The sequence below is a fragment of the Accipiter gentilis genome, chromosome 17 (assembly GCF_929443795.1).
Source record: "Accipiter gentilis chromosome 17, bAccGen1.1, whole genome shotgun sequence".
Taxonomy (NCBI): Eukaryota; Metazoa; Chordata; class Aves; order Accipitriformes; family Accipitridae; genus Astur; species Astur gentilis.
The window spans coordinates 9,853,619-9,873,782 of NC_064896.1; the positions used below are offsets into that span (position 1 = coordinate 9,853,619).

Below are 20,164 nucleotides of genomic sequence, written 5' to 3' on the forward strand. Positions count from 1 at the left end.
TGTGAGGGTCTCACCTCTTAGCACATGTTGTATAAGCATTTCCACTTGCATAGATGAATAAGCATTTCCTTTAAGCCTGTTCCCCAAAGGAAAAATTGCAGGCTTATGCCATAGACAGCTAAAGACATAAAATGCTTTGTTAAAATGTGCTTTTAAAATAGAACGTGAAACAGGAACGGCAACTTGTTGAGTTTCAGCAGTGGTGGATGTGGTTGTAGTAAGTGTGTACCTTTTTTACTTTATTCCACAGCAGTAGTTTCAGTCTGATATAGGCCAGTGTGGTGTTTAAGTACAGTGTGTCAGTCAAAACCTTTTTTTGTCTTTTTTTTTTTTTTTTTTTTTCTTCTTTTCCCTTCTCCTAACTGCAGTCTCTATTAGTCGTTAACTGGGCACACTCAGGACTCCAACACATCTTCACCTAAACTCATTTCTCCTTTTTCAATGACCTTCTGCTTGCAATAGCATGCAGAAAAAAAATTATACATGTTTCTGCGGGCTGGGGTGCAGCTGGACAGGAGAAACGTATGGTTCTGTGAAAGGTTACTGAAGCAAAAATGCAAATTTTAGAAGTTTTGCCCTGAAGATGGAGCATGCTGAGCAGGGGTGCACGTGGTTGCGATGACTCTGCTTGGGGTAGGTAACTTAAGATTTTGTAACTCAACTATATTTGGCTGTATGCCTGCATCATGCTTGCCTTTAACATGCTCCAGCTGGTGGATGCAGTGGGAACGGAGAAATAACCAAAACGTGGTCTGTCATCTCAAGTGGCTTGAGTAGGTACTTTTCTACAGTATAAAATATTTAAAAATTGGGTTCCAGAATATCCCCAAATCCAGCCCAAGGTTGAGAACAAGGTGCTATGCTGTACTCCTAAAAGGAGGAGATCTTACTGATATTTTCATTTTCAAAAGTCCTTCTGCCCGGTGACACTGGATCTACAGCTCACCTTGCAGCAAAATGGTGAAGTCAAGCAATACAGTCTGGTGGTAGTGCAGCCTGACAGTATAAAACCTGTGTAAAACCAGTATAAAAGCATGTAAAACTTCTGTACTTTCCTTGTAAGGAGGCAGAAAGGGCTTGAAGAGACTGAAAATTCAGGAGCTTTGGCTCAGGTGGGTTGCTTGGTAGCATCACCACAGCTATTCCATTCAAAGGCTGGGAAACTGCTTTCTGGCCAAGGTCCCAACAGCAAAACCATTTTGCAAGGTGGGCTCAGAGCAGTTGGATCTGGAATCACATTTGCAGTGAATTTCCAAGAGGGCATCTCAAGGCGTGCTGATGTGCAACCACCCACAGGGCCCATCAGCTGGAGCCTTCGATGTCTCAGCTCCAGTCCTTAGACCACATCCATTTGCATTTTTGATGGATTAAATTCTGCGTACAGGTCTCGCGTCCTGGTGGAGTTTAATGGAAGTTTGTCCTTGTTTCATATAAATGGAGCAGCGGGAAGGGAGACAAGGACCTGGCGGTGAGGAGAGGGCTGCAGATGTGGCCTTGGCAAACAACCTCAGTGGAAAGAGGTGGTGGCATCTGTGTCTTCTGCAGGTACCGGCACAGGGGGAACGAACCAGGCAGGGTGATGGCCGATGGGTTTATAGGCAAGAGACATTGTCGTGGATGGGGGTGACAGAGGATGCGTGTGTGTCCTGCCCCCAGGTCATGGGTGATGCTGGGTTCCTCTTTGGGGCGGCGAGCAGGGTTGCAATGCGCAGGTGGGGTGACTGGTGGCCAGAGGTTCTCCACGCTCCCAGCCGGACTGGTCCCGGTGGGTACCACCTCGCGCGGGGCAGTGGGAGCTCGGCAGATCTTACTGGGAAAATACGGGGGCTTAGGGGGAGGGTTGCAACCATAAATCTGATTTATGGATAACAGTTTTTGCACTGAGTCTTTGGATTTTTGATGCACACACCTTCTTTCCGTTGCCAGTACTTGAGATCTCAGCTGGCAAATTAATTTCAGTAAAGTTGTTCTCATCCAAAATTTGGATATTTTATTTCAGGTTTGCTAGTGTTCAAAGTGGGTAGGCAGTAACATGCATTTTCATTAAGCATCTTTAGGCTTACTGTTGCTGGGAATCATTTTTACTTAAATTGTAAACTGGAAGCTGAAAGTTTTAGTGTAAGATGACAGATGGTGGGGTTTTTCAACTCAATGGTGGGGTTTTTCAACTCATTCTTTTTAAAAGGAACTAGTTGGTAACTTTGTTTCCCAGCTGAATTTAAGTGTGGGTGGCTTGGGGCTTTCTGTTGCTGATATCCTAGTAAATTTATCTAATACCATTCTTGCATTGTTTATGGTTTCTTACCATTCGTGTTCATAGCTGCTTCACCTTGTGTACTTTTCATGGGGAAAAAAACCTCTGTTTGCTGGGAAAATAGAGTAGTCACAGGAGAAAACTGGGTGGCAGGCTTGGGAAAGTCATTTGGTGGTGTATTTAAAAAAAAAGAAAGTTTTCAGTCTTATATAGGTATATGAAGAAGTGTGGCAGGTACAGTCTGTGCCTATTTATAGGTAGCCTATTTATATCAGGGCAGAATGATGTGTTTCCTCAAACTCTGCAGAAAATAAATTGTCTCAGTGGTTTTCTTATACTCAAGGTGTCATTTCCCTCAAGCAAATGCTATGACTTCATGGTGTCAAGTTCACGCAGAATTAAATAATAAATATATCCAACTTCAATAGCTATATTTGACATAGGCTGCTAGAGAGCTAAGCTGTATTCTGTTTCCTCTCCAGAGTACTTTGAATATCACCTAGTCAAGCACAGCATTGCCTTTGTACGCCAAAAAGCTGCAGTATTGTGGTCAGACACCGAGGCCAGTGCAGCCACTTGCCTTCTCCCTCCCTCCCACTGCCATCAACCATTTTCTCTGCTTTCAAGTTTTTTCCTAAATTTGGACTTCTGCGCTGTTCTAGTAGAAAGAGAAGACAAATGTGCACATTCCAGGCATGAGATGCAAAACTGGCTCCTTTGCACCAGTCTGGCCTTTCTGGCTGCAGAGAGGCTTTTACAGAGGCAGATGCCAAAATACATGTGGTCTTGCTGCTGTTTTCTGCTGTGTAAACCCTCCCATGTTACTGAGCCGCTCTTCCTTTGGTTATTTTATTACAGAGTGTGGTCAGAGACGTTCAGAATAACTTCCACTTTGTAAATGGCTTGAAAAATTGCCCATTTATTTTGACATAAAGTTTAGTTTTTACCTCCAGCCTGCAGAATATTTGTATTTTTAGCAGCACATTAAGGACCTCATTTGAATTCTTTGGCCCCATAACAACCAAAAAACAATGTCAGAAGTGGGGGAGTGAATTTCCCGGAGTTAAACTTCACGGAAGAAAGATGTGAGAAGAAGAAGAAGCAGATATATTAGATGACACCGTAAGACAGTTACTCAGACTTTGCTACTTTGAAAAACGAAGCTGTGATTAACACGTATTGAGCAAAATTCATGGGAACATTTGAAGTGAGAGCTGCAGCTTGGAAAAATAAGAGAACAAAATAAACTTTAATATTTCTATCCTTGTTCTGTTTTGATTGTGGAGTCAATAACAGGGAAAGGTACACCTGTTCCTGCCATGAATTTTAAGAATTTGCTTTTTTTTCAGGTGTCTGTATAGGTGAGTGTAAAGCAGTGAAATGCCCATGCTGTTGGCTGATAACATCTCGTGAAAGAGCTGCCCTGGTAGCCCTGATTATTGTGTGTGGTTTAATATTTCTATCACACTGCTGGCAACTGGGAGCGATGGCTGCTTTCAAAATGAACAGTTAGGGAAAGATGTATCTCCCAGCTGTCTCAATCCGTGCCTGAAAGACACAGTGGCAGCGAGCAGGTTGCATTAAGGAGTTGGTAAGATGAGACAAATAATCGCTTATGGATGTCCGAAGGTGCAGAGAAGTGAGCTGAGCCTTGGAGAGCACTGCTGCTTTTGCTCATCATATCTCCCCCAGTTGTTTTTTTTTATTATTGCTCATATTTTTATCCCTCAAGGAAAAATCACGTTCTTCAGATCATTCCAAGTGCAACACCTTTGGCTTCTCGGGCTCATCCAGTGCCAAGCACTGCCGCCGAGATGCAGCTTCAGCCAGAAGCTGGGGTAACATGTCCAACAAGAACCCTTCAAGTTCCTCCTGAAGGGAGGTCAGGATGGCCCCTGGTGTCCATTAGAGACTGCAACGGCAGCTTGGAGTAAACTTGTTCTTGAGCAGCTGTTGCACAGTGTTTTATCTGTGGGTAGCAATGTTCCTCTTCTCTGCAAGGAGGTGGTCACCAGCACTTTGGGAAAGGACTATAGCACAGCAATGCAGGATTTGCTTTCCCGCTTTAGATGCAACATGTCATCCTAAGCAGCAGTCAACCTGCTCTTTTTTATTTTCAAAAGTCTTTTCAAAATTTTGTAATTTCTTGTGGGAGGCTTTCAAGTCTGTTCTGCTAGGGGGATCCCAGATGCTCCAGGGAGCTCCTTTCAAGCCCTACAAGAAACCTCTGGACTGTATTAGTGAAGTTGTTTAGCTTTCAGATGTTCTGGGTAAATCACTGGATCGTTCATGATGTGACAGTGGAGAAAATACTTTAAGGCTGTGGTGGCTCTTAGCAGTTTTTTCCCAACCCTGCTGAATCTTTTTACAGCAGATGAAATAGGCAAAACCTCCTTAGAGCAGGCAAAATGCAGTCTGCCCCTATAACAAGCTATTCTAAGAGGCTTTATACTCTTAAGTGTTCAAAAACTTTTCTAAACACTAAGCCACTTGCAACTGTGGACTAAAATTATTTTACCTTGCTGTTCTTGAAATGCATAGTATCTGTCTGGGACCTGGGGCAAGTCAGCAGGACTCTGAAGGATGGAGCCATGTAGGTGATAAACACAGCATTACTTCCCAGTGCTTATCCTTTCTGCACTGAGTAGGGTTTATAATTCATAGCAGAAGTGTGGGAAAAACTTAAAACTATTTTAAAAAGCTTTAAAAAAAAAAAAAAAGGGCACCTCAGCACTGGGGAAGGGGAGCAAGGGGAAGATACCAGGAACTAGTTATGGCTTGACAGCAAGGATGCTCCTTTGGGCTGGTACAAGACAACACTCAAGTTGCGTTTGATGTGGGAAGTTATCTTGCTCATATGTATGTGTATAGGACAAAGCAGAGCAGTGGGTACAGACCTCAGGGAGCTAGACCAGGTCTTGTTTAGACCAAGACTGATCCATCTCAGAGTAGATGGGGACTCTGCGGTCATCGTGCTGCTGTGTTGTTTTTCTTTTGGGGCTGTGTATAGAAGGTAATCATCTAGAGGCAAATTTACCTGTTGCCTGCGCACTTCAGCAGCCAAAAACTTCTCCTTTTAGTTTCTCCTTTGATGTTAAATCTGCCTTTGGATGCCCCTGTAGAGCATCTCATGGCTTCACATCCATAGCTGAGGGCAAGATCATGGTGGTTTGCTGTCATCCACACAAATGCTATGCTGTGCATCGCCCAGCTGGCACACGACCTGTGCAGTGCAGGAGCTCTGTGGCGTGTCTCAATTTAAAAGCACAATGTCTTTCATACAGGCATGTCTGTGCCTAAGAACAAAGGCACGGCATCTTGTCTTCCAGCAGACGAGACTCCCCCTTGCTCAAATTCATTTGTGTCCCTATGCAGGGGACGGGGGAGCTGGTAGTCCTGCTGCGTGCAGGCAAGCTCCACGCATGCTTTGTGCAGGGGCTTTTCAACCTCAGCCTAATTTTAGCTATGGGATATGGCTGGAAGCTAAAGTTGTCAGCAAAGGTTTTTTCTATTAGCACTTTCCTAAAGTATTTCCCATACTGTGTACACATTTACTTATCTCCCCCCCCCCCCCCCTTCCCTCCCCCTTTCTTTTTTTTTTTTTTCTTCTTGCTTTACAGCTTCTGACATGAAGAAAGATATAGAGTCTTTAATAGCCCAGGAAAAAGCAGAGATCGTTGCCAAGTATGAGAAGGTACGAACCTTGATGTTTTTGCCCAACATGCTGGCTGGGGCTGAAGCTATTTAATCGATCAGGAATGCTTCAAATAAGGACTTTTGCCTCCCTGCCGGCATCACCCTAGTAACCCTCATACCATCAGGCTTCATGCCAGCTCTCCCTGCCTGCTTCTGCCTGCACATCCCCTCTCACCACGTCCCCAGAGTTTCTTGCAGATCCCATGTACACTCAGCACAGATACCAAAAAGTCCTGGGCTTCTAGTGCTTCAGTGCTCCCTTAACATCACGGTGGCTTATGCCTGACAGCACTGGTTTCTCTGATGGACAGCTGTTCCCAGCCTGTAGCAGAGGCACACCGGGGATGCTGGATAGGCTGAACTTGTGCATTTTTCTCTTGCCTGCATTGTATTTGTCTCTTTAGAGCAGGTTTTTGCCTTTTAGCATGTGGGGAGGGAGGGATGCAGGCACTGGGGCATTCCCGATGCTGGGGCCTGCTCACGGGTGTCCTTTCTGCTTTCAGGGCAGGCAGGAAGGAGCTCAGATTGACCCGTGGGAAGATGCCGATTTCACGCTGTATAAGGTTACAGACCGGTTTGGATTCCTGCAGTAAGTCCTCCTGCCCTCTCCTGTCCTCTCTGACCCGCGCGTCTGTGCAGACCATCCATCTGCACCGAGCGTGGCAGACCCAGCATCTTCCCTATAAGCTGCTCTGTGCCTTGGCTTGATCGATCCCAAATGTAGGAGGAAAGACTAGATGTGCCTCCTCCCTCAACCACACATGTTCAAACACTGATGCTTTGAATCTGCTGCAAGGCAAGGCTCAGAAATGGTTTCCCGTCACAAGCTTGGCATCAGAAGGTGCAGGCTGGTGCTCCCCTGCCTCTGTGGAGGCCTGCGGTGTGTTGCAGAGGGAGAAGGTCTTGTGGTTGCCCCTGATGATTCAGGGAGGTGTAGGAAGAGGTGAGACAAGATACCCGAGTTCTCTGTTCCCTTAGGAAATCCCCATCCTAAGCGAGATGCAGATGAATTAAATGCACACCCTGTGCCTGGGGAGAATGCTTAAAAGAACTATTTTTATTCCAAATCCGAACAAAAAGTTATAGTAGTAGGTCTTTTGTGTGCAGGAGGGGGGGTTGAAGCAATGGCTGTCCAGAAATCCATCCCACCCTCCCCCACCCTTTTAATTGCTGATCATGTGCTTATTGAAGGGGAGCTTTATGCCCAGGATTTCCAGCGATGTCCAGTGCTTGATTATCCCTCAGCAGCTCCCATAGGGTGGTGGGGTTTTGGCTGGTGCTTCTTGTGCCTCTTCCTCAGTCAGGGACAGCTGTAGGAAAGTCACGAATCCCCAGGCCATATCTCCTCAGGTGCCTGAGGCGGTCCCCGAGCTGCAGCGGGCCACACTCCTCCACACCCTTTCTTGCCCATAGAGTAACTGGTGACCCCCTTGCTTTTCCAGTGAGCAGGAGCTGCCGACCCGCACCGCCTTGGAGGAGAAGGTGAGAGCTACCAGCTCTGCCATTGTGGGTATCGGATCCTTATCGCACTGGCTGGGAGGGGATGGTTTTTGAGGAAACGAATGTGCAAGCGAGAGCGAAGCAGGCAACCAGGGTGCACTGGTCACTGCTGTTCACACAGAGGTGGGAGCGCTGCACGATGCTCTTGGAGCTTTTATTTTGCTGGGTCAGGCATCTCCCATCCTCCACGCTGCACTGAAATCGCACCTTTTAAAGCAATTCTGGGCTTTTTCCTCTCTGCTTTGGCACAGTGTTCAGCAGCTGCGGCTTGAAAATGGGTTTGCTCATGTGGCGGAATGTGGTAGAGGTTGCAGGTAACCGTCATCTCCCCTGAGCTGGGAGCACGTCCTCTGTTAGGATCCTGCTAACTGGGACTAAACAGCATCTTGTTTATGCCAGTCTGATATGATGATGCGATCTGAGGCTAGCTGAACCTGCAAAGATTTTTGTTGTCAAGGAATACTCATCTTGGAAATGCTTTCTCTATGTTAAGGCTGTGTGTCTTCGTTTTTACCAATGCTGCTTTAATTACCACGGTTTGAAATCACCAGTTCTTGCAAGCACCTGTGGATTATTCCCACCCGCAATGCAAGGTCTTTGCGTAGAAGTTTAAACCTAAAGAGAATGAAGTTCTGTGTTTTCAGAAGGTATCTCGTGGGGCTTTTTTCTTACATTTGTCTTGTCTTCTTCCCCCTTGCACCAGCAAAAACAGCAGGAAATTGAACGCGTGGACAAGTGGCTAAAGATGCTGAAGAAATGGGGCAAATACAGAAACAGTGACAAGGTAAGGAGGAAAAGAAAGAGCACGTGTCCGGAGGGATGGGAATGGTGCATCCTTCTAATGTGTCAGGCTTTTGAAAAGTTGATAGAGAAACCAGAGATCACTGGAAAATACTGCCTAATTCTACCTGTTAGTCTTTAACACTTTAAATCTTTCCTTGAAGATGCTGGGTTACCAGTAAAGGGAAAAATCCTGTTCTGACTAGCATAATATTAAAAATTGTTTCCTAAATGCTGCTGGCGTGTTTGCACTTCTGCTTCCCTGTGCAAGCAGGAACACAGCAGAGATGTTCATGTGCCCAGCCGGGTCCCTGCCCTGAGAGCAGGGAGCGTTTCACGCTGCAGGTCGCTGCTATGTCTCCACCACCTGGGAATGGTGTGGGAGATGTGACTGATAATGGTCCAGCTGATGTTCCTCATAATTCTTCCTGGTGGGAGAACTATTTGTCTAGGACACCACCTAGATTTTGTGTTTTGGTCCTAGCTGTGCCTCTGAGAAGCCCCCGAGGTGTTAGATTGTGTGCACCCGTCTGTGGAAATCAAGGATGGAGACATCAGCCTTGTGTGTTGGCTTTGGTGTTCAAAATAAGCTCTGCACCAAACGTCACTTCAAAATTGAGTTGGTTTTAATAAATAATATTTGTAATATGTTCCTATTACAAACCTCTTGAAACAAAAAACCCTTGAACCTAATGACAGGACCCTTGCTGGGTAAGGAGAGGAGTATTACACCTGAGCTGCTCTGCTTACAGCACTCTGCACAGGAGAGGGCTGAAGCCCAGCATCACCTCATTGCCATGGCCTCTGCAGCCTCCTTGTTCGGCTGGAGGAGCAGGGTGTTTGGCTGTATTGCTTCTAGCTCCTTCTGAGAATCCTTGGGAGAAACTTGAGCTCGGTTGAAAGGTTGCGTGGAGGTTATTGGCATAGCTGCAGGGTGGGCATCAAGCAGAGCATCTCCCTCACCTGGCCATCCAGAGTGATGTCAGGTTTACCCAGCCAAAGACTAGTTGTAGTCTCATCCTTTTTTTAAAAAAAAAACAACAAAATTTTATCTTCATTACAGCAGGAATGGGATGGAGATGGACTTGGGATTTTATAATTGTTCTGTTCACTTCAGGGTGGTTCTAATTATTTTGTTTATTGGTGCTGCTCCATGGGCAAAAACGGATCCTCTCCCATGGCTTTGGTTTTTCCAATTAGAAGTTAGCACTAATTGGTTAGTGGCCTTGTGGGTAAAACACCAAATTCCAGCAGAGTGCAGGGAATCCCTTCAGGTCCTGGGGGCTGGTTGGGATGGGTAATGATGAGTGTTTTTAGCATGCCTTGACTTCCCTGGGTCAGCCGGTGGTGACAGACAGGATCCGGGGTGAGGGATGTGTGGAGTGGTAGTGATCCCCATCTGTCTTTTGGATTTACCCCGATAATTAGCGGGTGTGTTAAGCATGCTGCAGCTGATGTCGCTCAGGTCTGCTGGATGGCGAGGGGCTAGACTGGCAAGCGGGTTTTGAGGGTCTTTGGGTCAGAAAATCACAGAGCTCTTGTAATGGAATAAATGATGTTATTTATAACAGCCCGTAAATGGTTGATGATTCTTGGGCACAGATGTGGCATTGTCCCTGTGCTGGGGGACTGAAAATGGCCACCCCCCCCTCCCAGCAAATGGAGAAGCAATGCTTGGCCCCAGGCAGGGAAGGAGGAGTCTGGTGACCCCAGGCAGCAGAAAGGAGCTTTGGTTTCAGTCCCGTCCAGCCTAACACCCTGCTGCCTTGCGCCAGTGCAAGTGCAGGCAGGAAGGTCTGTGCAGCAGGGCAGCCATGCAGCGTTAAGTGCAAAGATCCTGACAAGCACAAAAAAAGTGCTTTAAAAAAAAAAATAAAAATTAGGTTGTATCCTTCACCTGGATGTGCACCCCCACGCTCTTGTGTCAGGAGCATGGAAGCTGCTTGGAGATTCCTGCTGCCACAGGTCAGTGCAGCTCAGACATAGCGTTTCAGGGACCTTTTGCTGGGTCACAGTCATGCTGTTCAGATGGTTATGGGGTTTTTTCTAGCTAATGTAAATGTGACAAGTCCTTGATCTGATCTTTCTAAAGCAGAGTGGGTTGGTTTTGTTCCCTCTCTGAGCACTCGGGCTGTCACATCTGCATTGCACGTTTCCTTCAGGTTTGTTTTTGCCACTTCAGTGAGGTGATGGAAGCCTGAGTGTCACAAGACAGCAGCTCTGTATTATTTTAATAAAGACTAGGTTGTAAGCTTTGAAAAAAACCTCTTGCTGAAGACAGAAACCTTCTCTTTGATGTTCATTTTGATAGACTGCGCTTCATAAGAGGGAAAAAGATCTTGTTGCAGGAACCCCAGACAGTTTCACAGGGAAGCTGCCCTGACTTTGGTGCTGCTGGAGTGATGTAGAAACCCGTCTTATTTTCCAGGCTGGGACTTTCTGGACTTCAGGGCCAACCTTTCGAATCCCAGTTCATATGACGGAGCTGGCATACAGCTGACCACATCAAGTGCTTGAAGAGGGACTCTTGGCTTATCAAGCAGGCTGTTGTGTTTTGCAGCATCTTAGTACCTGATTGGGGCGTAGGTTGTTGTCCCAGGTTCTGGGTTGTGAAACATCAGCAGGAGGAGGGAGGTTGTGTACCCATCCACGGCACTGGCCCCAAAGCAATCACCTGTCAGTGGGCAAGAGAGCCGCTTTTTCAGACCCCTGCCATGAGCCATCCCCAGAGAGCAGCAGGTTTTGCTTTCTGTTCCCCCACCTGCTGCCAGTGTGCATCCCTGAGTGCTGCTGGTTGCAGTCTGGCTGTTGTGGCTGTCACAGATTATAGGAGAAAAGGCTGAAAAAAACCCCTAAAGAGGAGGGCTTTTTACAGTCCGTAGCTCAGGATGGCCCAGCTATGCCTCAAATCATTCCTGGCATAACCTGTTTCAGGATGAGCAACAAATAGGATTATCTCAATTAAAGTGATGCCCTGGGGTTCCTTGTGCTCATCACTGCATCAGATCTGTCTCCATCTCTGTTCTAGATGCATTTCTTAGCAATCTGATTTAATTTCAGTAGCAACATCAACAAAAAGTGACACCAGCACAGTTCCTCACGTGGATGGGGTTAGGCTGATGCAGTGATGCCTTTTCCTGGCTGTACTTCCACAACCAAAAGGGTACAAAAATAAAGGAGTCCATGCAAGGACCACACTGCTTTGCAGAGTTCAGGTACACAAACCTGCCAAGAAGTGCTAAATTGTGTAATTCAGGGTTCAGCACAGGGAGGCTCAGGTGGTCTGTGTCCTCTTCACTGCTGTTTTAAACCCAAGTTTAAACCCCAGCCTGCCTCTGCTTGGGAAGGTTAGGAAATGGTTGGTGCCATGTAAGAATCTACACAGTTAAGGCAGCACAGTTTTGCAGAGAAAAAAGAGGCTGTGCTGCGTGTGCTTCAATAGTGGGATAATTTATTTATCGTAGCCCTGAAATAAGTGGATTTCAGCCAGAAGTATCAGTCTTAGGAAGAGGATATGACCCCTGCATCATTTGCAAGCTGCTTCTTGCTGCTGGCCATGTGGGATGGGACCTTTAGAGAGGGATGTCTTTCACCAGAGTTGTCTGTTTTTTAGGCAAAGCCCGTCTTTGTGCACAGGGGTAGCCTTGTCTCTGCTAAGGTCACGGGAGTGCAGGGCGCTTAATCCAGTACATGCCAGCAAAGCGGTTTAGGATGAATCAGGGATCTGTATGGACTGACACAGACCCCCAAGAGCAAATAATCTGCTCACACTGGGGAGAGCCAGCAGATGTTTGTCATGGCAGGGTCGGCTAAAGTCAGGTCTGCCCGCAAATGCCACAGGAAAGAAAGAGGGTTGCGCCTGGGAGCTGCAGGGTGACTTCTGTTGCTGGGTTTTTGCCATTTTGGAAAGGCAGCAAAAGTAGCCCTGGTAATAAATGTAAATGTCGCCCCCTCCCCCAACACATCGTCTTTAGGATTTAAATTTGGTCCTGCTTTACTGCTGAAGCCCCTGCAGACCTGCTGGCACCCCATCCAGCATAGCCAAGGCTCCAGCTGCAGGGACAACAGCTGAGTTGGGAGCAACCATTATCTATTCAAAAAGAAAACCATGCACAACCAAGTCCAGGCTGTCACGTGTCTTGCATGGCCATCTCATCAATCAGGCAGCTACACAGTGCAAAAAACAAGTCCTCTTCTGTAGGGTGGTGCTGGTCGTGGTGGTGGCGGTAGAGGCTTCACCCACCACTCCAAGTGAAGATTTTCACAGTTCAGCTCCCCTGGTGCATCACTGGTGGAGGAAGTAAAGGAGTCCTTCCTCTCCAGAAGGATCAGTCTTTGAGGCCTAAAGGAACTGAGGAAGGGGGGCTGCTCCGCACTTCAGGGTTTTGTAGATGTATGGTGGGTATACGGAGAGGCTTGACACTGAAATTGCCATGCATACCCAAAACTTGGGCATTAATTCCACAGTCTCTTCCTGGTGGACCATGCACATGGCTGAGAAACTAATAATGACATGCTCCAAAATGTGAAAGTGAGCTGAAATGTGTATATTCTGCTTTAAAAAGCCAACCCACCCCTCCCAAACACTTTGAATTTCAGTTTCTTAACTACTGCAAAAAGATTTCGCGTGTTTTAAGGCAGTGACTCCACCCCTCTAATTAAAGGCCTGAAGCACTTGGGTACTTTTCAGAGGAGATCTCTGATGCAGGAAGATGGAGCTCAGGTCTGTAATTTTATAGTCTTCCCCATCCCACCTACTGGAAACAAACCACATGGGGAGGGGAGAGATGGGGATGGGGTGACGATGGCCTCTGTGCCACAAGCTTTGTATGTTAAAGTCTCAAGAGGGAAGATGATCCTATGGCAAAACCCAGAGCAAGTTTTTAAACACCATGGGTTCAGTCCTTGGCTCTGGCACAGCCTTTCTACACAGCATCTTGAGCCATTCCTTCGACCACCAGCATCTCCATTTGTGAAACGGGATGATGTCCATTCTTCCTGCCCTGCATTGGTCTGTCAGTCAGTCTGCATGGGGCATGGTCTAGGTGCTCTCTTCCCATCAGTAAGGGCTGAGCGGTTTATAAGAGACAGAAGATGGTGACCTTGAGGGTTGCTTTTTTCTTCTCACATGGAGCAGGAGTTGCCATCACCTGCTGTCTTCCCAGCATAAATGCTGCTTTTAATGGTAACTTCCCTGTTTTCCTTCAAGTTTCACAATGAAGGAAAATTGCTCATTTTAACTCTGTGTGACTCAGCTCTGAGATTTTATCACTTTCACGTCTGGAGGCGGTGGGAGGAGGAAAGCCCTTGGATAAATAACAGGGAGGCATTTCAGTTCAGTTCCATCTCTGTGTTTTGTAACTCCCCTGTTCTGTCACACTTTCATGCAGAGAAAATCATTAGAGACATTAACTATATGCCAGTGAGGGTTGCATTCATTAAAGGACAACAATACCAGCTCTGGGAATTCAAAACAAAATCACTTTCTTCCCACAGAGCTCAGCATCATCTTCTACCTTGGCAGCTGTCAGTCGTTCTCTCCTAATCCATTGGAAATACATAATTTTTTCTGAATTGGTGATTTTATCTGAATTGGTACATCCTCCAGTTTCTTGATCCTATCTCAGCTTTTGCTTCGTGAAGTCACGAGCACTTGTGGGAGCCAGGCTTCTGTGGGCACCTTACCAGTACCACTGTGGGGATGTGGTTCATCTAACCCTGTCGCTTTGTGTCTCATGAGGCATTGTACTTCTTTCATCTTGATTTAGTGACTCTTAGGGAATGGGAATCTCTTGTTCGTCTCCTTGGTCTTTCAGCCGTGGGTGTGAAGCTGTCCACACGGCACGAAGGTTTGCTGCCCTCCAGAAATGCCTCCTCAGGTGAGCTTGGATGAGCAGAGTGGCTCCCCTGGGTGTGCAGATGGTGAATTAGTGATGTCTAGCTTAAAATGCGGAATGTGTTGACTAGGATGGTGGCTTCTGTGGTCACGTCTTGGTGGTGAGATGCTTTATAGGGGGCAGCTCTTATTTGGTGCATACAGAGGGAAGGACAGGATCTTGCAAAGGATTTCTGTAGGGTATGGTCCTGGCTATGCATTAGCCCTTCAAAGCTGGTGCTAGGCAACACCTGGGGCAGAGCAAGCATTTTGCAAGTACTGAGAACTGGATTTTAAATGTTGAATGTCCATTCTGCTTACAGGATCAGGATACATTACACTGACACTTTCTGTGTCAGCAGAAATACTGAAATATTTACCATAATGGCATGAAAAAGTGTTCTAACACACTTCTAGCTCTCCTAGTACTACATGGTGCTCTTGGCATTTATTACATAGCTATTTTATACACTAATTTTGACTGGGATAGTGGTATTACTTCTTTGCTGTCCCCTAGCCTGTCTACTTGAACCTCACCTCCTGTCTTGTCTCATATTAGCTCTTTGGGACAAGAGCCATTGTGGCTGTGTTTTGCACTCAGTAGGTGCAGTGCTGCCATGCAAACAGTAATGAAACAAGGAGCATGGGTCTGTGCTCTCGGAGGCTGCGAGCCCAGGTGTGTTGACCGTGCAGTGCCGTGGTTATGGTCTTTATAAGCTTGTGCATATGCTGGCATTAAAAAGTCAAGCTAGAAGTGAAAAAGCTGATGACACAAGATGGGTCAGAAAGGAGAGGTAACAGGAGCAGATGTTCAGCTTGGTGTAAGAGATGCAAAGGCAACTTGGTAGGATCATGTCCAGGAAACCTTCTGCTAGGATCTTGATGCTTCCCTGTGAATTGCGGGAAGCAGAACGCCCTATGGAGCAAGAAGACAGATTTTGAAGGCTGTTGGATGCATTTGTACCAGGCAATGCCAGTAGCTCCAGTTGATTGCCTGGTTGGGCACTGCCCTGCTCAGCCCTAAGCTCATTCCCATGACTGGGAATCCAGCACCTCTGTCCCCTCCCAAGGAATTGCCTGGTCCGGAGGGATCACCGTGTCGCAACGTAAATCCTCTCCGTGGCTGGAGCTTGGGCATGTGCAGCAGGTCCTTCAGCATACCCCAGGGTCCTCAGGAACCCGGGGGAGTGCCACTGTTGGCTTTGCAGTGCATCTGCAAGGAGTTTCATGGGCAGGGTGAATGAAAGAGTGGAAAACATTCAGAAATGAGGCTTTTTTTCTTTTTTTCTGAAGCTTTTTCTTTTAATGGGAGAAGTTGGGGATGGAACAAAAGCTCTTTTTTCTGTTTTCCATTGAAATTTAATGGTCTCTTTAGAGAAAGAGAGGGCTGTATGTGAAGAAAAAGGGAAGAGGCATCTGTGAGATGAAGTGAACACGTGGAGGCAGGGACACATGCACGTTTCTCCCCAATCCACCTCCTTGCTTGAGGAGTACCCTGCATGTTCAGGGGACAGCCATTGGTGTAGCCCACAGCTTCCTTTGCTGCTTGTCGAGCCACGAGAGTTGCTGTGGATACGTGCCTGTGGCTCTCATGGTAAGGGCTCTCCTCTCCAAGGGGAAATGTATTTTTCTCCCAGTCCCTGAGGATCCAGGTGAGAACAGCCATGCCAGGTTAGATCAAAGGCTTCCAAGCCAAGGGTGTTATGTCTGGTCCTTGGAGAGGAGTCCATGGGCAGGCTGGTGTGCATGGAATGGGACTGCTGTGAAGCACCTGAGATGTCTCCACGTATAAAGGTCCCTGTCCAGCTCTTCCAGTAAAGTTCAAAGCATGAGATGTGGCTTGATTTTGACTGAGTAGGTGTCTTTGATGGATGCAGGTGCTCAGCTCACCCATCAGATTGGAGATGCCCTCACTGCGCCAGCGCAGGCAGAGGAAGTGATCAGTTGGTGTGTCTGCTCAGATGGCTGGTGGTCCGCAGCAGCAAACTATGGAGCAAATCTGTTCTGCCACCAGCAGGACCCGCTAACCTTCAATGTGTTTCCTTCCCCACAGATGTGCCGGCGAGTGTACAAAGGGATCCCACTTCAGGTGCGAGGCCAGGTCTGGTCTCTTCTGCTGGATGTCGAGAAGATGAAGAAGGAGAACGAAGGAAAATATGAGGTACAGGCTCTTCCTGGCAAAGACAATGGGAGCAAGGTGATGGGGAGGCTGGTTTGGTGGGGCTTCACCAGCTGGTCGGACCCGTGGCGGATGCAGGTGTCTCCATCTCCACCCACATGGGCAGGAGGGAAATGGGGGTTCCTATGGGGATGCTTTAAGGGGCAGGGGTGGGAACCCAGCCCTGGCATCCTTCCTCGCAGGGTAGCAGCGTGTTGAGCACCCTACAACATGCACTGGTGGTGAGACCCGATCTTGTCTGTGAACTGCTGTGACCTCTGAGAAGGAAGGGCTTAAAATTAGCGAGGGCTGAAAATGCAAAGGGTATAGACTCTTTATCCATGTGTATACATTAGGCTGGGGCCTTTTAGTACATTCGCCAGCTGCTTTCCCTGATATGCTGCTTCCATTTATTCTGCTGGAAGCTGCAAGCAAAGATACTGTCAGTGTTACTGCATCCTTAGGCAAAGATGCAGGGAAGAGGAGGGGGAAGCTTAGCAAAGGTACTGCTTGCAGTTCCCTGAACTCCCTGGAGTGATGTGGAGCAGCCACGAATACCCTGAAGCGGGTAGGTGCTGGATGGGAGTACCCCAAACGTCTCCGTGTGCTTGAAAATTTCACTGGGGGCGTTTTGAAATGCACAGCAAGGACAGAAGCCTTAAACCAGCTGACAGTGGGTCATTAGTTGAGAAACCCAATTAGGGGTGAGGTGAGGACAGGTCTTGCAAGCTTGGGGTGGGGGGGGGTGTGTGGATTTCTGAGCACAGGGTCCTGGCTTACACTTAGATGTGCAGCTGGAAGTTGACTGGCAGTGTTGGAAGAGCTTGGATTAAAGTGGCTTGTTTTATCTTCCATCTTCAATCTTTTTATAACTGTCTTGAAAGTTTCTATTAAAAATCAAATAAAAATCATTTTTCTATTAAAAACACTCATCTTCTCTGCAGATAGGAGAAATGTCTGCCTTGCATTGCTTCCTACGAGAGCACTGCATGCTGCAGGCTTAGATTCCTTGGTATAATAAAATAAGCAATTTCTGTTTCATGTTTCACAAGAGCCCAAGTGACTGGGCTTGCTGTATTTTGTTATTTTTTATTTCAGGTATCTTGGCTCCTTTACACTGCCTCTTTCCATATGTAGCATGTGGAAGCCCTTGGTTGATAATTAACTTCTTTTCCAAACTTGTGTTATGATCTAGCTTGCATCACATACCCAAGCGAGGATCAGGGCATTGTGGAGACAGCTATGTTTCAGAGGCAGGAGGTCGAGTGTTGCTTCCAGCAGGTGTTTCTAAAAATCCCTGCCTATTAAGCAGGATGATGCTAACGCTCATTATAGTTAGTAAAGCGTAGATGTTAATAGCGAGATGCCGCTTGGGATGGAGCCATGTGCAGGGGCTTGGGGAAGGCGGGCTGGGTTCACGGCAATAAGCAGAGATAACAAAGCTCTCCCAGCACGCAAATTCTTATCGTCCCCCCTCCCTTGAAGCTGTGTTGCACAGGCAGGGAAGCAATCCAAACAAATGAAAGTCACAAGGAGTTTATCTGTACTCCAGAGGGGTCTGCAATAAACAGGAGCTTCAGGGCTAATAGGCTTTGCTGGATGCAACCCCCCTACAAGCTCATCTTAATCTACCTCTTTTTTGGTGCCACCTGCCGCCAGTAATTAGCTCTCCCCTAATTTCCTCCAGAAGAGGCTCAGTGCAGGCCCTGGATGAGGGGTTTTGCTTTCAAGACGGGACTAAGCCTCAGCCCCAGCCCTGCGTCCTGGAGGGGCTGGTCCCAAGGCCACCCCATTTCTCCTTGGGGCATGAACCGTGGCACAAAAGCCTGGCTTTTGCATGTGCCTTGAGTTTTGAGCGTGCCACCTGGCACATGCCAGGTGATTTTATCTTTTATACCCACTGCTCCCTCTGTAGAGGTGTTGCCCCCTGCGCTTGGGCTGGCGGACGAGCTACTTTTCCAGCCACATGGGATACCTTGCTCCCCATGTCTGTGTTACCTCCGGAGCGATGCAATTAAAAAGCCTGGTCTAGTTGCTTCCACAGTGCTTTCTTTATCTTATCCCAACTGTTGTCCAAGTCCTCTCCGTGCAAGTCTCCAAGTCTTCCTCAAGGCCGTGGCAGCTCAAGGCCGATGCTGCAGGAGACCAGAGGCCGCACTTGGTTTCAATGTGGTTGTGATCCTGTGCGTCCCTGAGGTTTTATAGCCACAACCAAGGGGGCTTGAGGAGAGCTGAGAAGGTGGCAGGAGAAATGTGCTGGCTGTGGGGTGGAAGAGAGGCATCCTGGCTTTTACCTGCTGCTTTGTTGTAAAAGGTCTCTGGGATGGGACTTCCAGCTTCCCAGCCTCTGCTCTGCTGCTGGCTTGCAGGGCTCATGGCGCTCATGACCTCAGGAGAGCATCTGTGGACCCCCCCAGGTGACTTAAACAAGGAGAACAACCCATCCTGGGCTTCTTGTTTACTGTCTGCAGAATTAATAAAGCCTCCTTGTGTGTGTGGAGGTGACAAAGTGCTGTGCAGCCTACCTGCTATTCACGTGCAGTGATTTAAAAAAAACCCAAAGCAGGAGTTTTTACAGTTTTGGGGAGATTTCTGTTTTGCCAGGAAAACGAAGAGGGCCTTTAGCAGGGAAATTTGAACTGAAGTGACCTGGTGCATATGAATAGTCATCTTGTTTCAGGTAGTCTGTCTGCTTTATAGAGGGCAAGGAGCTGTAGGATGCAGAAAGCACAGTATTTACAGCAGGGAAATGATGTTGTTCATCAGATCTTCATTCCATCATCACTTTTACCCTCCTTTGTCTTGTGCAGGCAATAATTCAAAGTAGCCCCTGCGCTGTTGCTCCTCCATACAGCTGCTTTCAAGGTTGGAGTTAATATTCCCGAGATGCTGTGACTGCCGTCAGTGCTGGCTGTGCTGGACACATCTGGATGCTGTTAATGACCTTTTGGTGTTCCCCAGAGCTGATGTGGCCACCTTGAGAGGTCAACAGCAGCCTGGAGGCACCTTGTATCAGGCTGACAAGCATTCGTAGGAAGGCAGCTGCTGGAGCAGATGATTAAGTATCTGTGCAGATGTGCTATTTTCTGTCTCTTATGTGAGCAAGGAGGGGTCCTGACCCTGGGCTCCAGGCAAGCTGGGCTTGCTGCCCATGTCTGCTGCCCCTAACCTGCTGGTGGATCTCAGGCTGCCTGAAGACAGCCACAAAATATATTTTATTAATGCAATTAACCCTGGAGATATTAAAGAAGGAGGGCATGATCACGGGCAATATCTAAAGGCTGTGAGATGAGATGCTTGGCTATAGCATAATGGTCCTTGTCTGCATGCACAGGGCTGAGTAGTGGGTTCTGAATGGGACTGCTGTGGGATTCGTCCATGGAGCATCTTCAGCTTGGGACTCTGAGGGCACAGTTGGTTGAGGTGGGCTTAGCTTTGGTTTGAATTTCCTTTTTTTGCAGTGGACCTCAGTCCTTTATCTGTGTGATGCTGCTTTAAATGATTAGCCAGCATGGGGGGAACATGGGGATTCTCTGCTTTGAATTTAGCTTCTGTTCTGGACTCTGCCAGCTCCTTAAAATTTGCACCAATCCAAGGGAATACCCCAGAATTGCTTTTCTAGAGGAAACTCCTTAAACCTAAGATTATTCTCTTCTAGAGGGGAAGTAGTAGTTGGAGATCACTTCATAGAGTCCATCTTGTTACAGTTTGAACTTGATTATGACTGAGCCTCTGAAGCACTCAGGGACTTGATGTGTACATCTGTGTGTTGGTTATAGGAGTGTGTCATTCCTTAAACGCCAACAGAGGTCTCGATGCTGTATGACAGCCAGACTGGGTACCACAAAGAAATCAGAGTGGAATTTAATTGTAAAACTTCTAGATTCTGAAAACTGGGTAT

At 47.3% G+C, this 20,164-nt stretch overlaps 1 protein-coding gene across 8 annotated transcripts in view; it reads left to right on the forward strand.

Moving 5' to 3' along the window:
- LOC126047233 (USP6 N-terminal-like protein) overlaps positions 1-20,164 on the forward strand; it is an 87,875-nt gene that overhangs the window by 50,200 nt on the left and 17,511 nt on the right. For all 8 annotated transcript variants that reach the window (XM_049820588.1, XM_049820586.1, XM_049820593.1 and 5 more), the window contains 5 exons: positions 5,875-5,948; positions 6,454-6,539; positions 7,393-7,432; positions 8,154-8,234; positions 16,159-16,266. In XM_049820588.1, coding sequence (XP_049676545.1) covers positions 5,883-5,948; positions 6,454-6,539; positions 7,393-7,432; positions 8,154-8,234; positions 16,159-16,266 — 381 coding nt within the window. In that variant the 5' untranslated portion in view covers positions 5,875-5,882. The remainder of the gene's footprint in view (positions 1-5,874; positions 5,949-6,453; positions 6,540-7,392; positions 7,433-8,153; positions 8,235-16,158; positions 16,267-20,164) is intronic.